Here is a 19,394-nt window from a genome sequence, read left to right as displayed (position 1 = left end):
ATCCCAGCTTTTTCCAGCCTGCTGGGTCAGCTCTCCAGGGCCCCAGCAGCTTTGGGCACAGAGACGCTGCTGCAACAAGGAGTGTTGAAATGTTCAGGAAGAGACAAGATCAAACCATTCCTTCTAAGTGAGCCCTGGTAAGGCAGAAGGCAGAGAGCTGCTGGGCCTCCCAGCAGAGAGGATTCATCACAGCGACTAATTACAAGGCTCATACCATAATGCCTGGCTTTAAAGTCATTAGCAATTGAGTCAAGGTTGGCTGAAGCATTTAGAAGGAAGAAAGGCCAACAGGCTCTGAAGTGGTCACTGTTTGATGAGGGCTTGGTGCAGTGCATTCCCCAGCTCCAGCTGCCTCCTTCCTGTGAGGGCTGCAGTCATGCCAGACTTCTTCAGACACACCTGTGAAACTCAGTTCCATTTGCTTCTGTTTCAAATACTATTATGGTCACAGATTCAGCTTTCAGTTCCTCCAGAGAGCACATTTATGCTGATGGAGAAGGGACGCAACCGGCCGTACATGCAGGGTTTGCACAAAAACCAGAACCTGCAATTCCAGGCAATGGATCCCCCTGAAGCCCCGAGTTCCACATCTCAATAGAAGCAGCAGAGATGCATCCCCTGCAAGTATCACAGCCCTGCAGCTCCACTGCTGGGATGCCCCAGTGCCACTTTGGGGTCTGACCCCTCTACCCGGTCCACCAACACCTTCCTAAGGACAGCACTCCTAGGGCAGCAGCTCCCAATCACAGCTCATTTTCCCTATTTTCCTCTAAAACAAGGAGAGGAGGAGGGCTTCACTCTCCTGCCTTGAGTCACAGGGCATGGCAAGAGGAAGCAGTGTCCTGTCTCCTCCACTCACCCTTTTTACCTGTGTGCTGGTGCCCATGCTGAGTAACCTCTCGCCATGCAAGCGATGGGGCTGCACCAGTGAGCAGAGCAAGCCTGAAGCCCTGGTGCCACTCACCTGTCAGATCCTGCACTGAGACAGCAGCCCCCCACCTGCACAGCCCCAGTTAACGGAGTGCCTCTGTTACACCTTGCTCAAAAACAGCCTTTAAGGTTCGTTTCCATGTTCTGACACCCTCCTTTTTCAAAGCATTATTCCCCAGCTCTTTGACCAAACGCACTGCCCCAGATATTCACTGCTTTTCCTCAGAACTGAAGATCTCTTCACACGGTGTCAATGGCACAAGGTAAAAATCCATACTAGAGAACACCAAAGCACGGAGAAGCACACAGCACTGCTGAGCCCCACACAACCCCACGGCTCTCTGAGCTGCAGCTTTGTTCTCACGACTCCCAAAACAGCTCTCTGAAAGCAGCATCCCTCCCATATAGATTTATATGGCTATATCTCTATCATTTTCCTTACCCCCATCAAAATGAGGATATAATTAATCCATCCTCAATGAAAATTACAATGATTTTGAAATGGCGAGAAACAATCTATTTGCATTTGGCAGTTAATTATTCCCCCCACATGCACACCCAGCAATGTTCCCAAAACCCATTCTCAGAGCACAGACAGTCTGTGCTGGCCACAGCTTCTGGAAGGGAGGAGAAAAGGAGGGACGAAGCTAAAAACCTCAACACTGGGCTGGCAATATTTTCAGAGAGTACTCAGCATCCCCAGCTCAGCACAGCCCCTATCAAGATTGCCCTCCTGAAGACTTCCAGCAGCTTTAGCATCCTCCTGCGAGCTGACAGCCACCATTGGGAACCTCCAACATTCACAAAACCATTGCATTATTATTTCTTTCTTCACACCATTCCAAGACAACACCTTCCAACACACAACACCACGCGCAGACCCTGCTGCCCTTGGATGTGAATCATCCCAGCCATGCAAGATGCAGATTTTCAGTGGCAGAAGCAGCACAGGAGCTGCACCCTTTACTATTTGCTCCTTGAAGGAGTGCCACTGTTCCACGTGCACGGCCCTGGATGGAGATTTGCTCAGATGTGATCTCGAGTGACTGGAGCTCACAGGAATGGGGTTTCTTCCAGCCAGGCACCCCAGCAACACACCCCACCCCAACGCTGGGTGCGCCTGGCTGCTGGTTCACATCCATTTCCTCATTGCTCAGCAGGATTAGCTAGAAGCTTCTGAGAGCAGCATAGAGTCACAGAACAGCTTGGCTTCGAAGGGGCCTCAAAAACCATCCAGTTCCAACCCCCTGCTGCGGGCAGGGCTGCCAACCAAGCACTAGACCAGATCGCCCAGGGCCCCATCCAGCTTAGAGCTGAAGATACAAGCCATGGCGAGGGAGCATCGCCTCTCCCAGCACCAGCACCATGCTGAAACAGCCCCAAAACCACCAAGCCGTGCGGGTACCGCTGCTGTCCATCACTGTGCTTCAAGAACTTGGCCAACGTGGACTCAGAGCACCGTGGCACCGAGCTCCAGCCTCCAGCCAGGCTCACAGCACGGGCTGCCTGCTGCACTTACCTCACCGCCCAGCCGCCCTCAGCACCGAGCCGCCTTCAAGCAAAGCCAAAATAATGCCTCAACAGTCCTTTTTCTCCCCATCTGACACGGGCTCGCGGCTCCTCATGCACGGGGAGGAGCAGGTAGCACGCACACAAAAAGAAGGCTATGACTCGGTAGGCGCTCAGAGCCAATCCCTTGGCACATTTTCTCTCCAACAGGCGCAGGAGGCATCGAGTCCCGCTGGGTTCTGAGCGCCCTGCAGAGGGCTGGGTGCTGCCCCACCTCGGTGCTGAGCTCAGCCCCACACCGCGATGCCAGGCCTGGCACTGCGAGAGGATTGCTTTGGCCTGGAGGGAAAAAAGAAACCACGACATGAAGGTCACCCATAAAATCATTCCGCAGCTCCCTCTTCCCCGGCTCTCCTAGAGAAAATCCTCACCAAACCCTCAACCTTAAAGGAGAAGCACAAAAAGACATGTACGTTAATCCCATATACCTCCGTCAATTTTTTTCCTCGTGTCTTTAGAGCAGTTGTTTACTGCAGCCAACTGCAGAGAAATTACAGTAGCTTAACTCTCCAACTCCCTCTAAAGGATTAATCTTCCAGTGAGCATGCTCACGCGAGATCTTTTTTCAGCAGTTGCATCCATTTCATGAAATGAGGGCTGCTGCAGACATGAGGAAATGCCATTTCAGGACGACAGGCAACGTTAAACAGCCCCAAAAAGAAGTGCTAATCCCTGCAGGGCTCACTGCAGCGCTCAGCACTGCTCAGCCCCGGGTGCCCTTCCAGGAAGGGGCTGCTCTGCCAGACACGTTGTAAAGCTCAGGGCTTGACTTTTCTCCACAAGCTGGTGGACAATTTGCCCACCGAAGGACGAGGCGCAAAAAGCCTCCCTTGCCCGGAGCTCTGCCTTTTGCATCACTTGTTGGCCATCTTTGCCCTTTAAAAATTAACAAAAAAAAAAAAAACAAAAAAAAACAGGGAAGATAATTTGGGGCACGGGGGAGGGGGAAGCGTTCAGATGAAAAGGAACAGCTTGAAAAATCTAGTTCTCAACTCTGCAGCACAGAAGATAACAGAGCCCGAGACACATTTAACTCCACAGATTAAGGACCCATGCAAATGAGGATTTGCTGGTAGACAACAAATCCAGTGTCTAAACAAAGCTGTCCAAGTAATCTCGTCCATTCTTCCCCAGACCATTGTGGGTTGTAATTAAACTGCTCTATCAGAGGCATTGCTCCCTCAGCCCAAAGAGCGTACCTCGAAGCAGAGCCTTCCTGCTGGAAAGACAGCTCCAAAATTAAAGGCAAATATTTATGCTTTAGGAAGAGCTTCTTCCATTTTCACCGTCCCACATTCCTGGGCTGCTGCTCCCTTTCCCACACGTCAGCTGCACGTCCTGCTGAGCAAGGATCTGAACGTGGATTTCTTTCAAGTCTTGAGTGCCTTCAACGCCGTGAGTCCCTTTTTCATTTTATTAATGTTTTAGGCCCTACACACGAATCCTCAAAGAAGGGAACATGTCATGATAGTGTTAAATAAGGACGACGTCTGCTTGTTAAAATGAACGCTCACCATAGCGACCGTCTCCATAAGGGATGATAAAACGTATGGTGACACTGGATGTTTTATTCTGTCGTCACCTAAATAGAATCACCCACAAAAAGGAAATCTCTGTTACCGTGCATCAAAACAGGTGCTTTGTTGTATTTAGAAAGCATCCAAACGGGTTGGTTGGGATGTGTCACAGCACAGGCTGCTCAGCCAGCCCTCCCTGCCCTGTCCTTTGGGGACCTAAGGAACGATGCTGTTCTCCTCCTCCCGCTCAGCTCAGGTGGAGCTCTGTGGAAAAAGGTTTGGAGTCCCTGAGAACGCCTGCAAAGAGAAACCCCGGCTTTAAGGCAGGTAGATGTGAGAGCCTCAGTGCAGGAAGATCATGTTCTGCATTTCCTCCTCTATGGCAGGATTAACCCAAACATGAAGTCGGGATATCAGATACGGCGTTATCCTGACCTGTCATCCCCCACTTGGAAACCAGTCGTATTCCCTGAGAGTTCAGACTTTGAAGACTGCTATTGATTCTTCTTCAAGCAAACAGCCCAAGTTGGCAATCAGTCAATAATAAGCAATTACTCAACAGCCTCTTATCTCCAGATGCCAGCCCAGACGGCTCGATTCATAGAGGCTGCAGGTCAATAAATCAAAGCTGCTCTCAATTTTAAAATATCATCACATTTCAAAATGCACCCAGCCTTCAACCTGAAAAAGCAGCCAGGACGGAGAGGTTCCAGCAGCACAGGACACTGCTGTGTCACTAATTTACCAAGCAGCAGACAGGATGCGATGCAATGACATCCACCTCAAACACTCCTCGTTTCTTGCGAGTAGCACGAAGGTTTCAGCTGGATGAAGAGCATGAGGGGAAGGAGGGAGCACGGCCCTCCCCTCACTCGGACTCACTGCTGCTGCATACAGCCAGGGGTGCAACAGATGAAAATCAGCCTCGCTGAAATGTCCCCTGGACATTTTATGCCCTGAGTGCAGACTGCCTTTAAAGAACTAAGAACAAAGAATTGCTTGTCTAACTGTGGGCTGGAACTAGATGATCTTAAGGTCTCTTCCATTCTATGATTCTGTTATTTGGTGATCCAGACTCGCAGCAGACCCCGGTGCAATGGGAACTCTCCATCTGGTACTGCAGAACTTCAGATCCCTGATAACTTCACACATGTTCTCACAGAAGTCGTGGAAAAGGCCTATGGGTACCAGCAAAACAGAGCTACTCTTTATACATAATTCTGCTTCTGTTGCTAGCAGAAGGTGCCTTACAGGACAGTGCAACCTCCACATCGAGTGTTAACTGCTGGCATAGCAGCAGGTACGTGAGGTCTGTACCAATGAGCCATACAGCACAGTAAATCCAAGACCCTGAGAGCCTGCAAAGCATTCTTCACGAGCAGGAAAGCTGCCAGAGGTCTAAGCAATAACAAACATGTAGAAAAGAATAAGGCAAGACTTGGGAACGTGGCGTCTCTGAGTGCAGGGGACTGGCATGGAGGCACCTTGCTGCATTTGTCCCAGGACTCAACATATTTGTACAGCAATCACGACCCAATCTTACAAACTGAGAACTGCCCGTCAGATTAGCTTGCAAAAGCAGGATACACAGAGCCTGGCAGAGCAAAAGGAAGCAGGCACAGCCCCACAGCTGGCGCTCACTGCTCGCCCTCCGCCTGCCATCAAACACAGGCCATGGTCCGAAAAGCCCCGAGTCCAGCAGCTGTTGGAGGTCCAGATGTCCAGGTGAAGGTCAGCAGGCAGGGGATTCCTGCAGCCCAGCTCACCAGCTGGAGCCTGCCACAGCTTCTGCCTTCAGCAGCATGCAGAGCACTGAGCTCTGTGCTTCGGCGGTGGTTGGGACACAGGAAGCTGTGGGAAGCAGCCCAAAATCTGAAAGGGATTTCTCCTCCTTTTCTTGCCCACAGAGCACCTGCAGGTGGCTTCTACACCATCAGCGTCGCATGCAGTATCACAGCAAAGCATGGAAGAGCACTCCAAAAAAAAAAAAAAGGTGTGAACTCATAATGCTGCATTGCTGTCAGCATTTATAGCAAAGCCACAAAATGCCAGAGCAGCTGATAGGATCCCACAGACCACGCTGCAAAGCGACTCCTGAGCCCTGCAGCCAACAAGAGGAACTTCCAAGCAGCACCTGCGTTTGGTTGGTGCAGGACATGGAGACCCTCTCTCTCCACTTCCACACATATGGATGGATGTCAGGTTGGTGTAGCAGTGGGAGCAAGGCTTGAGATGGGCACCTGGAGAACTGCTGGAGATGCTGGCCACTGAAACAGTTGTTTCCTCAAAAGAACACACTGTTCTGCACAGCCTGGCTTTACTGGATGCACTTCCTCAGCCTAACCTGCCTTGCTGGCTTCTTCAGACTGCTAAAGAAAAATAACACAGCAAACCATAGGTAGTAACACAGCTTTTCTGATCATTTCTGATGAAGGCGATGCTGACTGCACAACAGTGAGACATCACAACCCATCACCCACATCTCCCTTCCCATGGTATGACTGCTTCACGAAGACATTCAGGTTGGTTATTAGGAAAAACTTCCTGTACCAAAGGGTGGTGGTACATCTGCATGGGCTGCGTGGGAGATGTGGAGCCACCATCCCTGGCATTCAAAAACACGGAGATGTGGCCCTGGGGTCAGTGGGCCTGGCAGGGATGGGTTGGCAGTTGGACTTGGGTCATTTCCAACCTGAATCTATGATTCTGTGGTCCGTGGTGCGGGTTCCTCTTTTGACCCCACTGCATTCATCAGCACAGGATCTTGCTGCTGCCTTGAAGCAGGATGTAGCAGAGAACAAAAGAGCTCCATGGCCCTGCTGAGGATGTCATCAAGGAGACAGCAAGAACATGAAGTGGCACCCAAACAGCTCCTTTAGAGTGGGAGCTGCCATCCCCAGCACTCACGGAGGTCAGTCCTTCATCTCAGCACAAAATGACATTGGACTGGATGGTCCTGTAGGTCTTTTCCAACCTTGGTGATTCTGTGACATCAGCTCAGCCCCAGGTCTGCTAGCTCTCAGGAGTCCTGAGATTGCCCAAGGCTTTGCTCTTCTTGGTGGTCCCCTGCTTTGTGCCATAGGACCTTACAGTTGACTCTGCAGAGGTACATCTCACAGCAGAAACTCAAACTGGGTTAAATTTCAGAGGTTCATTGTGCTAGGAAGACAAGAGACTCAATGTGATCTCACTGTAGTCCACTCAGCCATCTCATCCACGTGGTCACGTGGCTGCAATGAACACGGATGCTTCATAAAATAATCCTCAGTGCAGACTGGTCCCAGGATTTCCCTTTGGCCCTTCTGTTGCCTCCAACACAGAGATACTACCAGATGTGTGCAGAGCACTCAGATTGCAGTGTTCCCAACTGGGGTGTGGGAAGGGGAGGGCAGCAGCCAGGAGGCTCCTCCTGAAAGTAGCAGAAAGGAACAGCAGCCAGCCCCATTTGGCCTGGGACAGAGCTTCAACTTTGCATCTGCATGCTTTCAAAATAGCTTGTTCCCCTTTGGACATTTAAAACAAACAAAAACCAAACAGACACATCTATACAAACAGCAATCCAAAACCATGCAACGACAAAGATGGCTGCAATAGCCTGTAAAAAAGCTAATTGATTCAAGGATCTGATTACTGCTTTAGCCACCATTTTTGCATCTTTTGGGCTCCCCCTGTTAGAGGCACACCTTTACAGCACGATGCTTCACGTCCATTCAGAGCACACCCAGAGTTATCCCAGCATAGCTGTGCTTCTATTGGCATGACTCTGCTCTGCACACACAGCAGCACGGCCATGCTCACACCAGTGCAGATGTGCCATATCCACACGGCCAAGCCTCGTGCCTTCACATAAATTAGCTGTACTGACCAGCAGTGTCAGCTCTTACTGAGATCTGCAGAAGTTCAGTCTGTCTGTGCTGTGGGCTGTGTGTAAACGAACTCTGAGAACAATCTCAATTAGCAGCTACAGCTTCTGTCACACGAAGGAACCACCCCCACCAGCAGCCAACAGCTATCCCTACCAATCCAACAAGCTCATGAAAACCAGCAGGTGTTTTTTTCACACAGGAGGGCATATTTTCAACCAGCAGCCCCAGGTGGAGGCACAGCTCACACACCTACCACACATGGGCTGCTGCAGCCCCGTGTCCAAGCAGCCAGCATCGCCGCCAGCCCCCAGCTGAGGAACAGCTCTCCCATAGCTCTCCCGGTAAAGCTGAATGCAACAGCACATCAATTATTACTTTCCAACACCAGCACCTACGATGCACAGTGCAGTGTGCATCCCCACGCTGAAGGCAGCAAACACACACAACTCCTCATTGCAGTGCAGCCCTGTTAGGGGAGGTGACAGCATCCAGATAATGCAGCAGCTGTGGGAAGCTTAAGCCAAAGCTGAGCTTCACCAAACAGCACCTGAACTCATGTGAGGAGTTACAGAAACTTTGATTCATGTATTCAAGGAGATGGGGCTGTGTTCCTGGAAATTCATTCCTGGAGGTGCCAGCAGAGCAATAATCTGCTGAGCTGTATGCTTGCAAACCCAAAGCCCTGCACACATTGCTTGAGAGAAGCAAGAAAGCTCATCCTGCTTCACCCCTCAGGCAGTGCAGCACACAGGGATGCTCACAGATAACAGAAAGTGCTGTCTGCAGAGCTCTGGCAATGCAGGGAAACAACAAGGCTGGTGGATTTTCCTTCCTTGCAAGGTAAGGAGAACACAGCCAAACGCAGGCTGTGCCTGCAGCCAAACAAAGCAACCCCTCTGCAGAATGAGGTTTAAGCAGGACGTAATACGCCTTGAAATCCTGATGGCAGCCTGCTAAGGAGGGGATCCTACCTGGGCTGAGCAAGAGACTGCAACCACACGGCTTCATCACACACAGAATGAAAGGAAGGACTGGGAATTCATGCCAAAACATTACAGGCTTTTTCTCATTGAAAAATAAAAAAAAAATCAAACAGCTGAATCAGAGAGAGCAGAGCTTTACCCAGAGCTTCTGGGAGGAACATCTGCCTCCCCCCATGCCGCCATTCACCTGCACTGCACAACCTGCCCCCAGCTGCAACTGCTGGGGATGCAACTGCAACTCCTTGAAAACCACATTAAAAAACAAAACAAAACAAAACATAAAAATAGATGTGAACAACCTAACTGGAAAGCTTGCCAAAGTGACACTTCTATTTCTTAAAAGTGCCCAGCAGGGCACAGAATGAGCACAGAGTGGATGCCATAACTGCATGGGTTTGTTTGGGCTTAACACACTGGTATGAGTTCTTACCACAAACAGGTCCTTGTCACCTTCAAAGGTATTTGGAGGCAGAAGCCAGCAACTCCTGCAAGAATTATAAGGCAGGAATAGGACATGTTGGCCTAATTTAAGAATGTAATAAGAGGATATGAGAAACTTCATAGCTCACATCTTCTGGATAAAGTCCAACGCTGCTATCAGAAACCCAGAGAGGAGGAGCTGGATGTTTGGAATCGTATTGGCTTTAATCACAAATACTTCAGTGCACTCTTGAAAAGAAAAAGTTTTCCATTTTTCTTCACCAGACGGAGCACATGGGGACTGAGGGGCTTCACCCACCCTAGGACCCAACAGAAACTCTATGCAAACACACAGCTGAGCTCAGCAGCACGAGCAGCTTTGGTGCATATGGTCCAGAATCAAGCACACAGTCCTGGAGCGGTGGGAATTGGCCTCTCAGGGGCTGGCCGTGCTCCCTGGGGCTGCACCTGCAGGAAGGTGGGCTGACAAGAGGACGTGGCAATGCCAGGCCAAATGGCAGGACTGCAGCCCATGAGCCCACTGGGCTGGCTGGGGCACGGTGGTTTTCCTGCAGAGACACATCCCAAATCCCAGCAGCAGAGTCCAGCAGCCAGCCTCACCTGCACAGTTCTCTCAGTCCCTCTGTGGCAGTTCTGCCTGCCCCACTGCTGGCCATGCTGTGAGAACACGCTCCTGCTGGCCAACCTCCCACCTCCAGGTTGCTGTGGGTTTGGATCACCTTCGGTGCCCCTTTCTCATGCAACACCCTCTTTTTGTCCCTGTGATCTTCTGCCTCAAGGAGGGGCCAACGCTGCAAAGCCTCCTTGCATTTAAGTCTTACCGTCTTCCTGCACTAATGCTGCACGTAGGGTATGCACAGGTCCTCAGCTCCCTGCTCTGTGTTCACCATTCCCGAAGCTGCACATCAACTAAACTTGAAGAAAAAAGGAAAACAAACCCAAGAGATTTACCTCACTTCGGGATTCAGCAGCACAGTGAGTTTGTGCTCTGCTCTCATTGCGCACAGCGCACGCTTCAGAAGGGCTGGGAAACGAGCAGATTACACCCCAAGCACCACCTATACTCACAAAGCAATAAAAAAATTGTGTAATTAATAATACAGCAGCAAGAAAACATTAATGAGCACCCAGCAAGGAAAGGACTGTTGTCTCATCTCCCTGTGCAGCCTCCACGTTCAGGCAGCAGTCAGCAGCTGCAGTCCCAGGGCAGGCAGACATCTGACTCAGCCATCACCATTCACGTTCCTTTTTAAAGGCTGTTGCATCAGGAGCACCTCTTGGCAGCCCCACAAACTTCCACTCGTGGAGTTTTTGTCATTTAATAAAAGAACGTGGAGTATCTCTGGGCACCCAACGTATAAACAAACACACATAGGCCAGGGGGCCTCTTGCAACGGGCTCTCGTTGGCCACGTCTGCAAAACGGGCTGCATGCTGCTGGCACCAGTGTGCACGGCGTGGTTTCCTTTGGCAGCTCTGCCTTGCAGCAGCAGCGTGGCTGGGAACACAGGCAACCTCAACAGCAGGTCAGATTTTCTTCTGCTGGCACCCAGGAGCGGGATGACAGCGCCTTGGAGGGGAACCTGCAGCCTTGGGTCTGAGATGATACCAAACCAATCAGCTCTGAAGAAAAGCTGTCATCATTGAAACAGATGCGCTGTCAACGTACAGCTTCATAAAAATAGGTGCTCAAGAAACCCAACAGCAGAACTGCATCGTCAGTACGAGGGGGGCTTCAGTGGGGATGAAGGCCATAAAACTCAGAGAGTAATCCCAGAAGAGTGGGAGTTTGGTACAGAGAGCATCGTGTGCAGCAGGCAGCCTAAACCCAGGGGTGACTGTGAGAGGAGATGGTGCCTGCAGGTCCTATGCAACCATTTTGCATATTAGAGATACATCAAAGCTCCAATTGCAAACAAAGCATCCTAGTGCTACTGAGAAACACACATCCCAAATCGAAGAGTGCAAGCATCAGCTGGATATAAGCAAAGACTGGGTGGAAAGAAACAAAGGGTTTTTTGTGTCAGGGATGGTGCAGCGCTGGCACAGGTTGCCCAGAGATGCAGTGATGCCCCTGGTGACATCCAGGGACCTGAGCACCTGATGGAGCTGCAGATGCCTCTGCTCACAGCAGGGCGTTGGATCAGATGCCCTTCACAGGCCCCTTCCAACTCAAATTCTATGATCAAACGTATGGAATGCAGGGATTCTTACCATGTAAAACACAGCTGAGCTGACAGAAGCTATTACCTACAAGTCTGCAGTAGGAACCACCTCATGTCCTGCCTCAGCAGCTGCACTGCCTTCTGGATGTCGGTTTAATCTCTCAAATATTAGTAATGCTCCTCAATTAATGAAATATTTAGACTCATGCTTTAAGTGCTCGTACCTGGAGTTATGTGTTCAAACTTGCAGGCCAGCAGGATACCAGATGGATCCACAAAGCACCCAGCATCCTGGCTGGGAATGCTGCTCTGTCCTGAACACCCTCTTCCTCACGTGGACAAAACCCTACTTGGTGGGGGCACGTTTCCTTCTTACCCCTTTGGACACAAGAAATTCATCAAAAAGCTCAGTTCACTTCTCAGATCCCCATATTGCAACAGATCTACTTTCCATTCCCAACTCAACAGCTGGATAAAGTATGTGATTTGTAAACACAGCCACCCTTTCTGAGTCTCTGACCACGTGCACATTCGATTTCCCCTTTCTGGAAACAATATTAGGATTTGAGAGGACCTGGCTACAGCTCCTGAGAAACAGCCCCAATTACTGCTGAAATTGGATAAAACATCTGAGTCATTTGCCTTTTGGCCTTGAGCCCTTGGGAAAAACTACCTATTGAAATTTGCTCTGAAGCTGCAAGGACTAGAAAAGTAACTGGAGAGGAGGAGGGCAGCAGAGGTTCTCAAGAACCCTGGAGCTCATGCTGGAAGAGAATGAAGAAGGAAGAAAAACCAGCGCGTGGTATTTCACAGCTCTCAGGGCTGCGTTCAAATGCACCAGCAGATCCTGGTCAATGGTCCCAGGGCTCCCTTTGGCCAGCCAGCACGCTAAAACACATCTCTTCATGTTCTCAGTTTTCAGAAGCAGTAAAAACATGAAGTAGAACTCCGGAAACCACGTGGACTTTTTCTCTTAACCTAAGCAAGGCCATTGCATGGAATATCTCAGCTCCGAGCCCCGGGCAACAGTTGTCCCTTCATGGAGACACTCATTGCCCTTCACAGCATCACAGAACGGCCTGGGTTGCAAAGGAGCACAGTGCTCATCAGTTCCAACCTCTGCTGTGTGCAGGTCACCAACCAGCAGCCCAGGCTGCCCAGAGCCACATCCAGCCTGGCCTTGAATGCCTGCAGGGATGGGGCATCCACAGCCTCCTTGGGCAACCTGTGCCAGTGCCTCACCACCCTCTGTGTAAAACTTCCTCCTAACATCCAACCTCACCCTGTCTCAGTTTAAAACCATTCCCCTCATCCCATCAGCACCACCTTCCCTTCAGTGCTACAAATTGCAAAAGCTGCCAGCTTCCCAGGCTGCCCTGCTCCCAGAAGGAACAAACCTCACAGCCCTCCTCCTCCCACCCAGCACACTGCCCTGCACAGCCACAAGCCTGCTGGACTTGGCTCCAACACTTTGGCCCAAATCACATGCACTGTTACAGTCTCGGGGCATTGCTGGCATTCTCACTCACCCCAGTTTGCTCAGCTCCCCACTTCTTTGCTGCTGGTTTTGAACGCTTTAGCAACAGCAGCTCACGGCCATCTCCTGACTCACGCTGTCTGCCCCAGGGAGCTATAATCTCTTTGGATATTTTCATCCCCATTTGCATAATTTTGCCTTTCCCTGTAACAAATGAGAAAAGTCATTTACCTGGCTTTATTCTGAGCTCGGATGAGCCAGCCTTGCTATCTTGCTCTCTATTTACTTTCTCCCCAGCTGTGACACCTGCAGATTTCCTCCTGCTCCCAGCGCTGGCTCTGCAGGACGAGTCACCACGTGCACACAGAAGCAGACCTGAATTTTCCATCCTGCCACTGTCCCACTCGCTGTTCTAAACTGACACAACTCACCACTGCCACCGAGCTCTGCCTTCAGGAGGAGACACAGCACCCAAAAGGCTGGATGTTATGTTTAACAGCTCCCCTTTGCCCCCATGCCAACCTGCACACACACAGGCAGCTCAGCCCTGCGCCGTGCTGCTCATCCTGCTCAGCTCCCAGCGCAGCTGCTGCCCCATGGTCAAACTGTCTGAAACACAAACTCAGGGCAAAGCGCCTGGCGCGGAGGCAGACAGCAGTGAGGGTCAGGGGGGAGCCAGGAATCCCCTCAGAAGAACATTTCCTGCTCTAAAGGAGGATGCATTGCACGTCCTCGCTGCTTTGCCTGTGCTAGGTGCTTTTAATTAAAAGCAGGAAAGCCTTTCTATTTTAGACACCTCAGCAATACTAGCACCAAAAGCTTTTCTCAGCAGAGTTTGTTCTGAGTTTACATGCATTTCACAGCACCGGCCAAGCCAGCAGAGCTACACAAACTCTCCCAGCCGTGTTGGATTTACCCATGCAGTGCTGCAGGATGTGCCGGTCCCAAGCTGAGCAGCGGGGCAGTTTCTCCCTGACCCCCAGCATGGGCAGCTCCACCAGCCCTGCCCTGCACACCTTTGGCTTCCACAGCAGTCACAGAGCAGACAATCTCCAGCAAAGTGCATCTCGAAGCACCCAAAGGGGCTCCTTGAGCCCCTCAGTACTGCACTAAGCAAACCCCAGGACACAAGACAGGCGGTCAGAGCTTGGGGAAACCTGACAGCCCCTCCCCAGGGACCCGATGGCATAGAAAGGAGCAGGAGCTGCCCCTGCACGACCTCCCAGCACAGGGCACAGAGCAGGGGATGGCGGTGCCTCTTGCTCCACTCTCCTGTAAAAGCCCTCACTTTGCAGGAATGACCCCTTCTGCCTCCTCCCCACATCATTTTTGGATGCCAGGGCCCAAAACACAGACGTCATGCTGTGCTTCAGCACTTTGCTAGAGAAAGGCATGAGGAACACAGGCTGCTTTTGTCCCCCCCACAGCCCCATTCTAAGAGGACACACAGGTGGCATCGCCCCAGCTCCAGGAGATCAACAAACACCACAGCAGGTGACGCAGAGCAAGGCCCCAGATGAGCATTTCAGATCAGCAGCACTGCAGCAGCACTGGTCCCCAATGGTTTTGCTATCAGCTGCTCTCGTGCACATTTGGAGCCATGACAGCCCTGAGCACCGGTGCCTCATTTGCTGCCAGCAGCCCAGAGCTGCTGAGCGATGCCAACGGCAGCAGCTGGCACAGCTGCCAGCAGTGTGCCCACCAACCACGTGCTCACACAGCTCCGGTCAGCCCCCCCACTGCAGAGCTGTTTGTTTTTCTCCTTGTTGCTGGAGTTTTTGCTGGTAATGGCTTCTAGCAGGCCTTCTGCTGACACGGCCACAGCAGAGGGGAGAGCAATTGATTTGCATCTGCAGACAGACAACTAAGGTGGCAAAACTCAGTAGCATACCAAACTTTTGCTTTGGAAAGCAAACACAAACAAGCTGCCCTGGTCTAAAATCATCTCCAAACTAATACAGCTATGTCCACAGCAAGGACGTTTATTGTATTACCACCTCAGCAAAGAAAAAGAAACATCATTCTCTCCAGACAGCATAATTAAACTGCAAGAGCTCTTTCCAAGTACAAACCAGGCCTTTGATTCTGCCTCCACAAAGTGTTTTTCAGACGCTTCTTTCAGTCACGTTGGCTCAGCTACATCAGCTTAACAACTGAAGGGCGCTTCTGAGGCTTCCTCACAACTTTGGAAGTCACATTGAATCATCTGAGTTGGAAGAGACCCTTAAAGGTCATCTATTCCACCTCCCCTGCAAGGAACAGGGACAGCCACGGCTCCATCAGTGCTCAGAGCCTCATCCAGCCTAAACGCTCTGGTGTTATTTAAAGTTTGTCATTACAGAAGGTGAGTTTCCAAATGGCATCAGCTCACCATTAGCTCAGCGTGGCCGAAGCACCATGGGGAGAATTGGCATTGGGGAAATAGAGGCCAGCACTACTTAACATCTGTTTGTCAAGGAAGGGGCAGCTGCAACTGAAGTCAAAACTCTCCTGCCCTTACCAGGTTATTCAACGTCACAGGTGAGGAAAACTCCTTTCCTCACACAAAATCACTGCTAAAACGTTGCAAACCACCTTGAATCTAACACAATTGGAAACCCCACCCTGTACATGTGCCCAGGATCTCCTGTCAGTGTAACATAAACGTACCTCACTGCACCAAGGGACCGGAGACAACATCCGTCCCGCAGCCATCAAACACACAGGTTCCCAGACAAAGGGAGAAAAGATGACTGCGCATTACAAGCAGTGGCCCTAGGAAAGCAAAGCAGAGCCTCTCCACACTTGTGCTATCAGCTGGCAGGAGTAAATGAGGGAGGAGGAAGGGCAGGGCAGGCCTGAAAGGAGCCCTGGATCTCACGTCACCTGCGAAACAGAAAGTGGGAAACTGAAGAGATCATCTGCGCGTTCCCTGCTCAAAGGCACTGCTCATTAGGTCCTGGCTTTTCCCATTATCCCTCCTGCACTCGGTGGCCTATTACAGCAACCTCCTTCCAGCCAGGGACCTGTGACTAGGAAGCTCTTTGACGAGAGCAAACGTTGCCCCTTAATCCAGTGGGGAGTTCATTGCACGGGCGGAGGAATGCCTGCAGCACTCCAGCACCAGCTGGCTGCAGGGATGAGAGCGCAGATCAAAGCCGGGGTGCAGCCCTCACACCAGCTGATCTGCAGCCCCACGAGGCCCAGCTTTGCAGGGCAGGGAGCAGCAGCACTTGCAGGGCTGCTCCTGGCTGAGGGGCAGCGGGGAAATCCACCTGCGACGCGAGTTGTGTCTGCTGGCTTTAAAGATCAAAGCTGCATCTCCGTGGAAAAAAAAAAATGAAAAAAAATGTTACAGATGAGAACAGACAGGAGGGGAAAAAAAGGATGAGAAATGCAGTGCAACTTCTGAGAAGCACTTCAGTCACAGCCACACACGCACCTTGCCTGGTGTGCAACGCCCTGAGGTTTGCACGAGGAGGAAAAACGGCGTGGCTTCGAACCTGTTTCCAAACTCACACTGAATGAAACACACAGAGACACTAAAACTGATGCAAGCTAGGCTAGCAGCATCAAATTCAAGGAACCCACGATCGCATCAAAGTGGCTGAGCAAGGCAAGCCTGCTCCCTTCAACTTTAATGTTAGTCCTGCAGTTACAGGAGGTCTGAAATACGTAAAAGCACCAAACCAGACTCGGTGTGAAGGACCTGAGGGCAGCGCCTGCAGTTTGGCTTTGGGCAGCTTGAGTGGGGCAGAACCTCACCGGAGCTCAGCTCTGAGAACCCACAGTGCTGGGGGGGTTTGTCCTTCACCTGCTGCCCCCGGGGCCTCGCGAGGACCTTGTCTGTGCCCCGTGTTCTTACCTGGAGCCAATTAGTGCCAACAGCTTTGCTCATGGGCACCACTTGTGCCCACCTTGCACCCCACATGTGGAACAACACCCTGCAATGCAGGGTCAGCCCCTGCCCTCCGCACAGCACTGCAGGCTGAGCATCCCGGCTGGAGTAACGCAGCCAGCCCGTCAGAGGGCAAAAACAACAGCAGACATAAGGGGAGGGAGGGAATTCAGTCCTGAACGAGTCCCTGCCGGCAGCGCATCACACACGGGCCACCTGCAGGCGCTGGGTCCGAGAGCAGAGCTGGGCTACAGGGGATGCTTCCCAATTAAAAGGGTCGTAAAGCCAACCCGCGAGGTGCGGGCAGAAGTTCCACAAAACACGAGGAAAAACTTCAGCGAGGTGACGGAGAGCCGGCCGGGCTGCCGGGGAGCAGCCGCCCTTCCTTGGAGACACTGAGCCACAGCCGGGAGCTGCGCGACGGGGAACCGGCGTGAGAGCGAGGTGAGCAGCAATGCGGGACCGAAGGAAGAACCGGGCGTGGGGCCACCGAGCGCTCCGGCACGGCACGCAGAAGGCGGCCTCGGGTAAAGCGCCCCGCGGAGAGCGGAGCAAAGGGCCGGCGGGCCGCCCGGCGCTCACAAAGCGGACACGCGGCTCCCGCAGCCCCGCCGCCCGGCGGAGACGCGCGACTCCTCCCCGCCGCCCGCCCCACAACCTCCGCCGTGCGGCCCGGGACCCTGCATGCCTCGAGCCGGCGTCTGCGCGCCACCCCGGACCGTGTATAAGCGCATAGCGGCGGCCCAACCGCCAGCGGCGGCCCGCCCGGCCCGGGACCCTGCATGGCGCCGCACGCCGCCCCGCCGCACGAGGAACCCCGGAACGTGGATGGCGCCGGCGCGGCTCCCCCCGCCCCCGCCGCGCGCACCCGCTCCCATTGGGGGGAACCCCGGAACCTGTATGGCCCATACCACCGACCGGCCGCGGAGGGGTGTTACTTATACAGAGTCCCGGGCCCCCCTACACACAATGGCAGCAGCTCCCACATTCTTCCCCTCAGAGGAGTTGGACTGAACCATGGGGCGGCGGGGGCACGGCCCTCTCCCGGCCCCCGACAGAAGCCGCCTGGCCCTGGGCGATACCACTGCGCGCTCCCCCATCTTCCGTCCCCCCGCCCGGGTAGATGGACGCCGCCGCTCTCACTCACCTCGGCATCCACTGTGGCCATGGCCGGAGCCCCGGAGCGTAGCCCCGCCCCCTCGGCGGCTCCTCGCGCCTTGGCTCCGCCCCTTTCCCCTCATTCTTCTCAATGGAGACGCTCCGGAGGCCAATGCGCATGCGCGCGGCAGCATGGCGGCCCCCGCAGGTCCCTTCGGCCGTACGGCGTCATGGCGGCGCCCATTGGGAGACGCCGTACGGCGGGGGGCGGGCCGAGGGCGGGACCGAGGGGGCTGGGGGGAACGGGGATGGGGACAGAACTGGGGTGAGATGGGGACAGGGAGGACGGGATGGGGGTGGGAATGGGAAGAGGAATGGGGGTGAGATAGGGATAGGACAGAATGGGGATAGGAGGGGGTGAGATGAGGATAGAATGGGATAAGGACGGAAGAGGGATTAAATGGAGACGGGGCGGGCTGGAGATGGAATGGGGACAGGGAGGAAATGGGATAGGGACAGGGAGAGACGGGACCAGGATAGGTATGGGATAGGGATGGGGACAGCAGTGGGGATGAGATAGGGACAGGATGGAATGGAGTTGGGAGGGGAATGAGATGGGGATATTGTAAAATAAGAACGGGAATGGAAGAGAGATGGGGACGGGGTCAGGACGACGGTGGGACAGGGACAAAGACGGGAATAGGGATGATATAGGGATATAGTGATATAGGGAGATAGGGATGGAGTGTAATAGGGATAGAAGGGGGATGAGATAGGGATGAGATGAGGATAGAATGGGATAAGGACAGCAAAGGGGGTGAGACGGGGACAGGGTAGGATGGGGGTCGGGAATAGGGGGGCACAGGACGGAGCACGGCTCTGCCCCGCTCCCACTGCAGAGGGTCGCACTGCCGTGAAAAGGGGCAGGGCAGGGCAGTCACACCTCCTGCCGCACCCACGCCCGTGTTCTGCGGGTTCGGGGTCACCCAACGCGGCTCCGTCCCGCAGCCCCCAACGCACGTCCCTAGAGCAGCTCCCGCTCCCTACGGCGAGCCGGGGCCGCCCCTGCAGGCGGAGGAAGGGACGAAACCTCGGGCTCCGCCCGGCTCCCATCGCTCTCCGCCGGCCGCTGCTGCCCCCGCCCGGCCGCCCCGCGCCGCAGTCAAAATAAAAGTCCCCCGGTGCGGAGCGTAGCGGCCGGCTCTCCTCGGCTCTGCCCGGCTCTCCTCGGCTCTGCTCGGCTCTCTTCGGATCTGCCCGGCTCTGCCCGGCTCTGCTCCGCACGCAGCCGCGGCCCTACGAAAGGAGGGGGGTGTTGGTGGTGTGGGATAGAAGCCGGCGTGGAGCGCTCCCCGAGCGCTGCGATTGTAACGGATTGCAGGGTTTGAGTTGTACGGAGCCGGCGGTTGTATAAAAACCCCACGTGTATCAATAGGAAAAGGTATCTCAGCCCCGGTGTTGGTCCCATCCGG

The 19,394-nt window shown here is 53.3% G+C and overlaps 1 protein-coding gene across 2 annotated transcripts in view; it reads right to left on the bottom strand.

Annotated features, from left to right (window-relative positions):
- The window catches only part of EHMT1 (euchromatic histone lysine methyltransferase 1), a 96,865-nt gene extending 78,779 nt beyond the window's left edge, over window positions 1–18,086 (bottom strand). Inside the window, exon 1 of one of the 2 annotated variants that reach the window (XM_052667617.1) lies at window positions 17,972–18,086. In XM_052667617.1, the coding sequence (XP_052523577.1) occupies window positions 17,972–17,992 (21 nt within the window). In that variant the 5' untranslated portion in view covers window positions 17,993–18,086. Of the gene's footprint in view, window positions 1–2,449; window positions 2,640–17,971 lie in introns of those variants that run through there. The other variant, XM_052667625.1, reaches the window with a different exon arrangement.
- Window positions 18,087–19,394: the final 1,308 nt, after the last annotated feature.

The sequence above is a fragment of the Tympanuchus pallidicinctus genome, unplaced genomic scaffold, assembly GCF_026119805.1.
Source record: "Tympanuchus pallidicinctus isolate F22 unplaced genomic scaffold, pur_lepc_1.0 scaffold8, whole genome shotgun sequence".
NCBI classification, from domain to species: Eukaryota; Metazoa; Chordata; class Aves; order Galliformes; family Phasianidae; genus Tympanuchus; species Tympanuchus pallidicinctus.
Note: the sequence above shows the minus strand (reverse complement) of the source record. Positions and strands in the feature narration are given on the sequence as shown.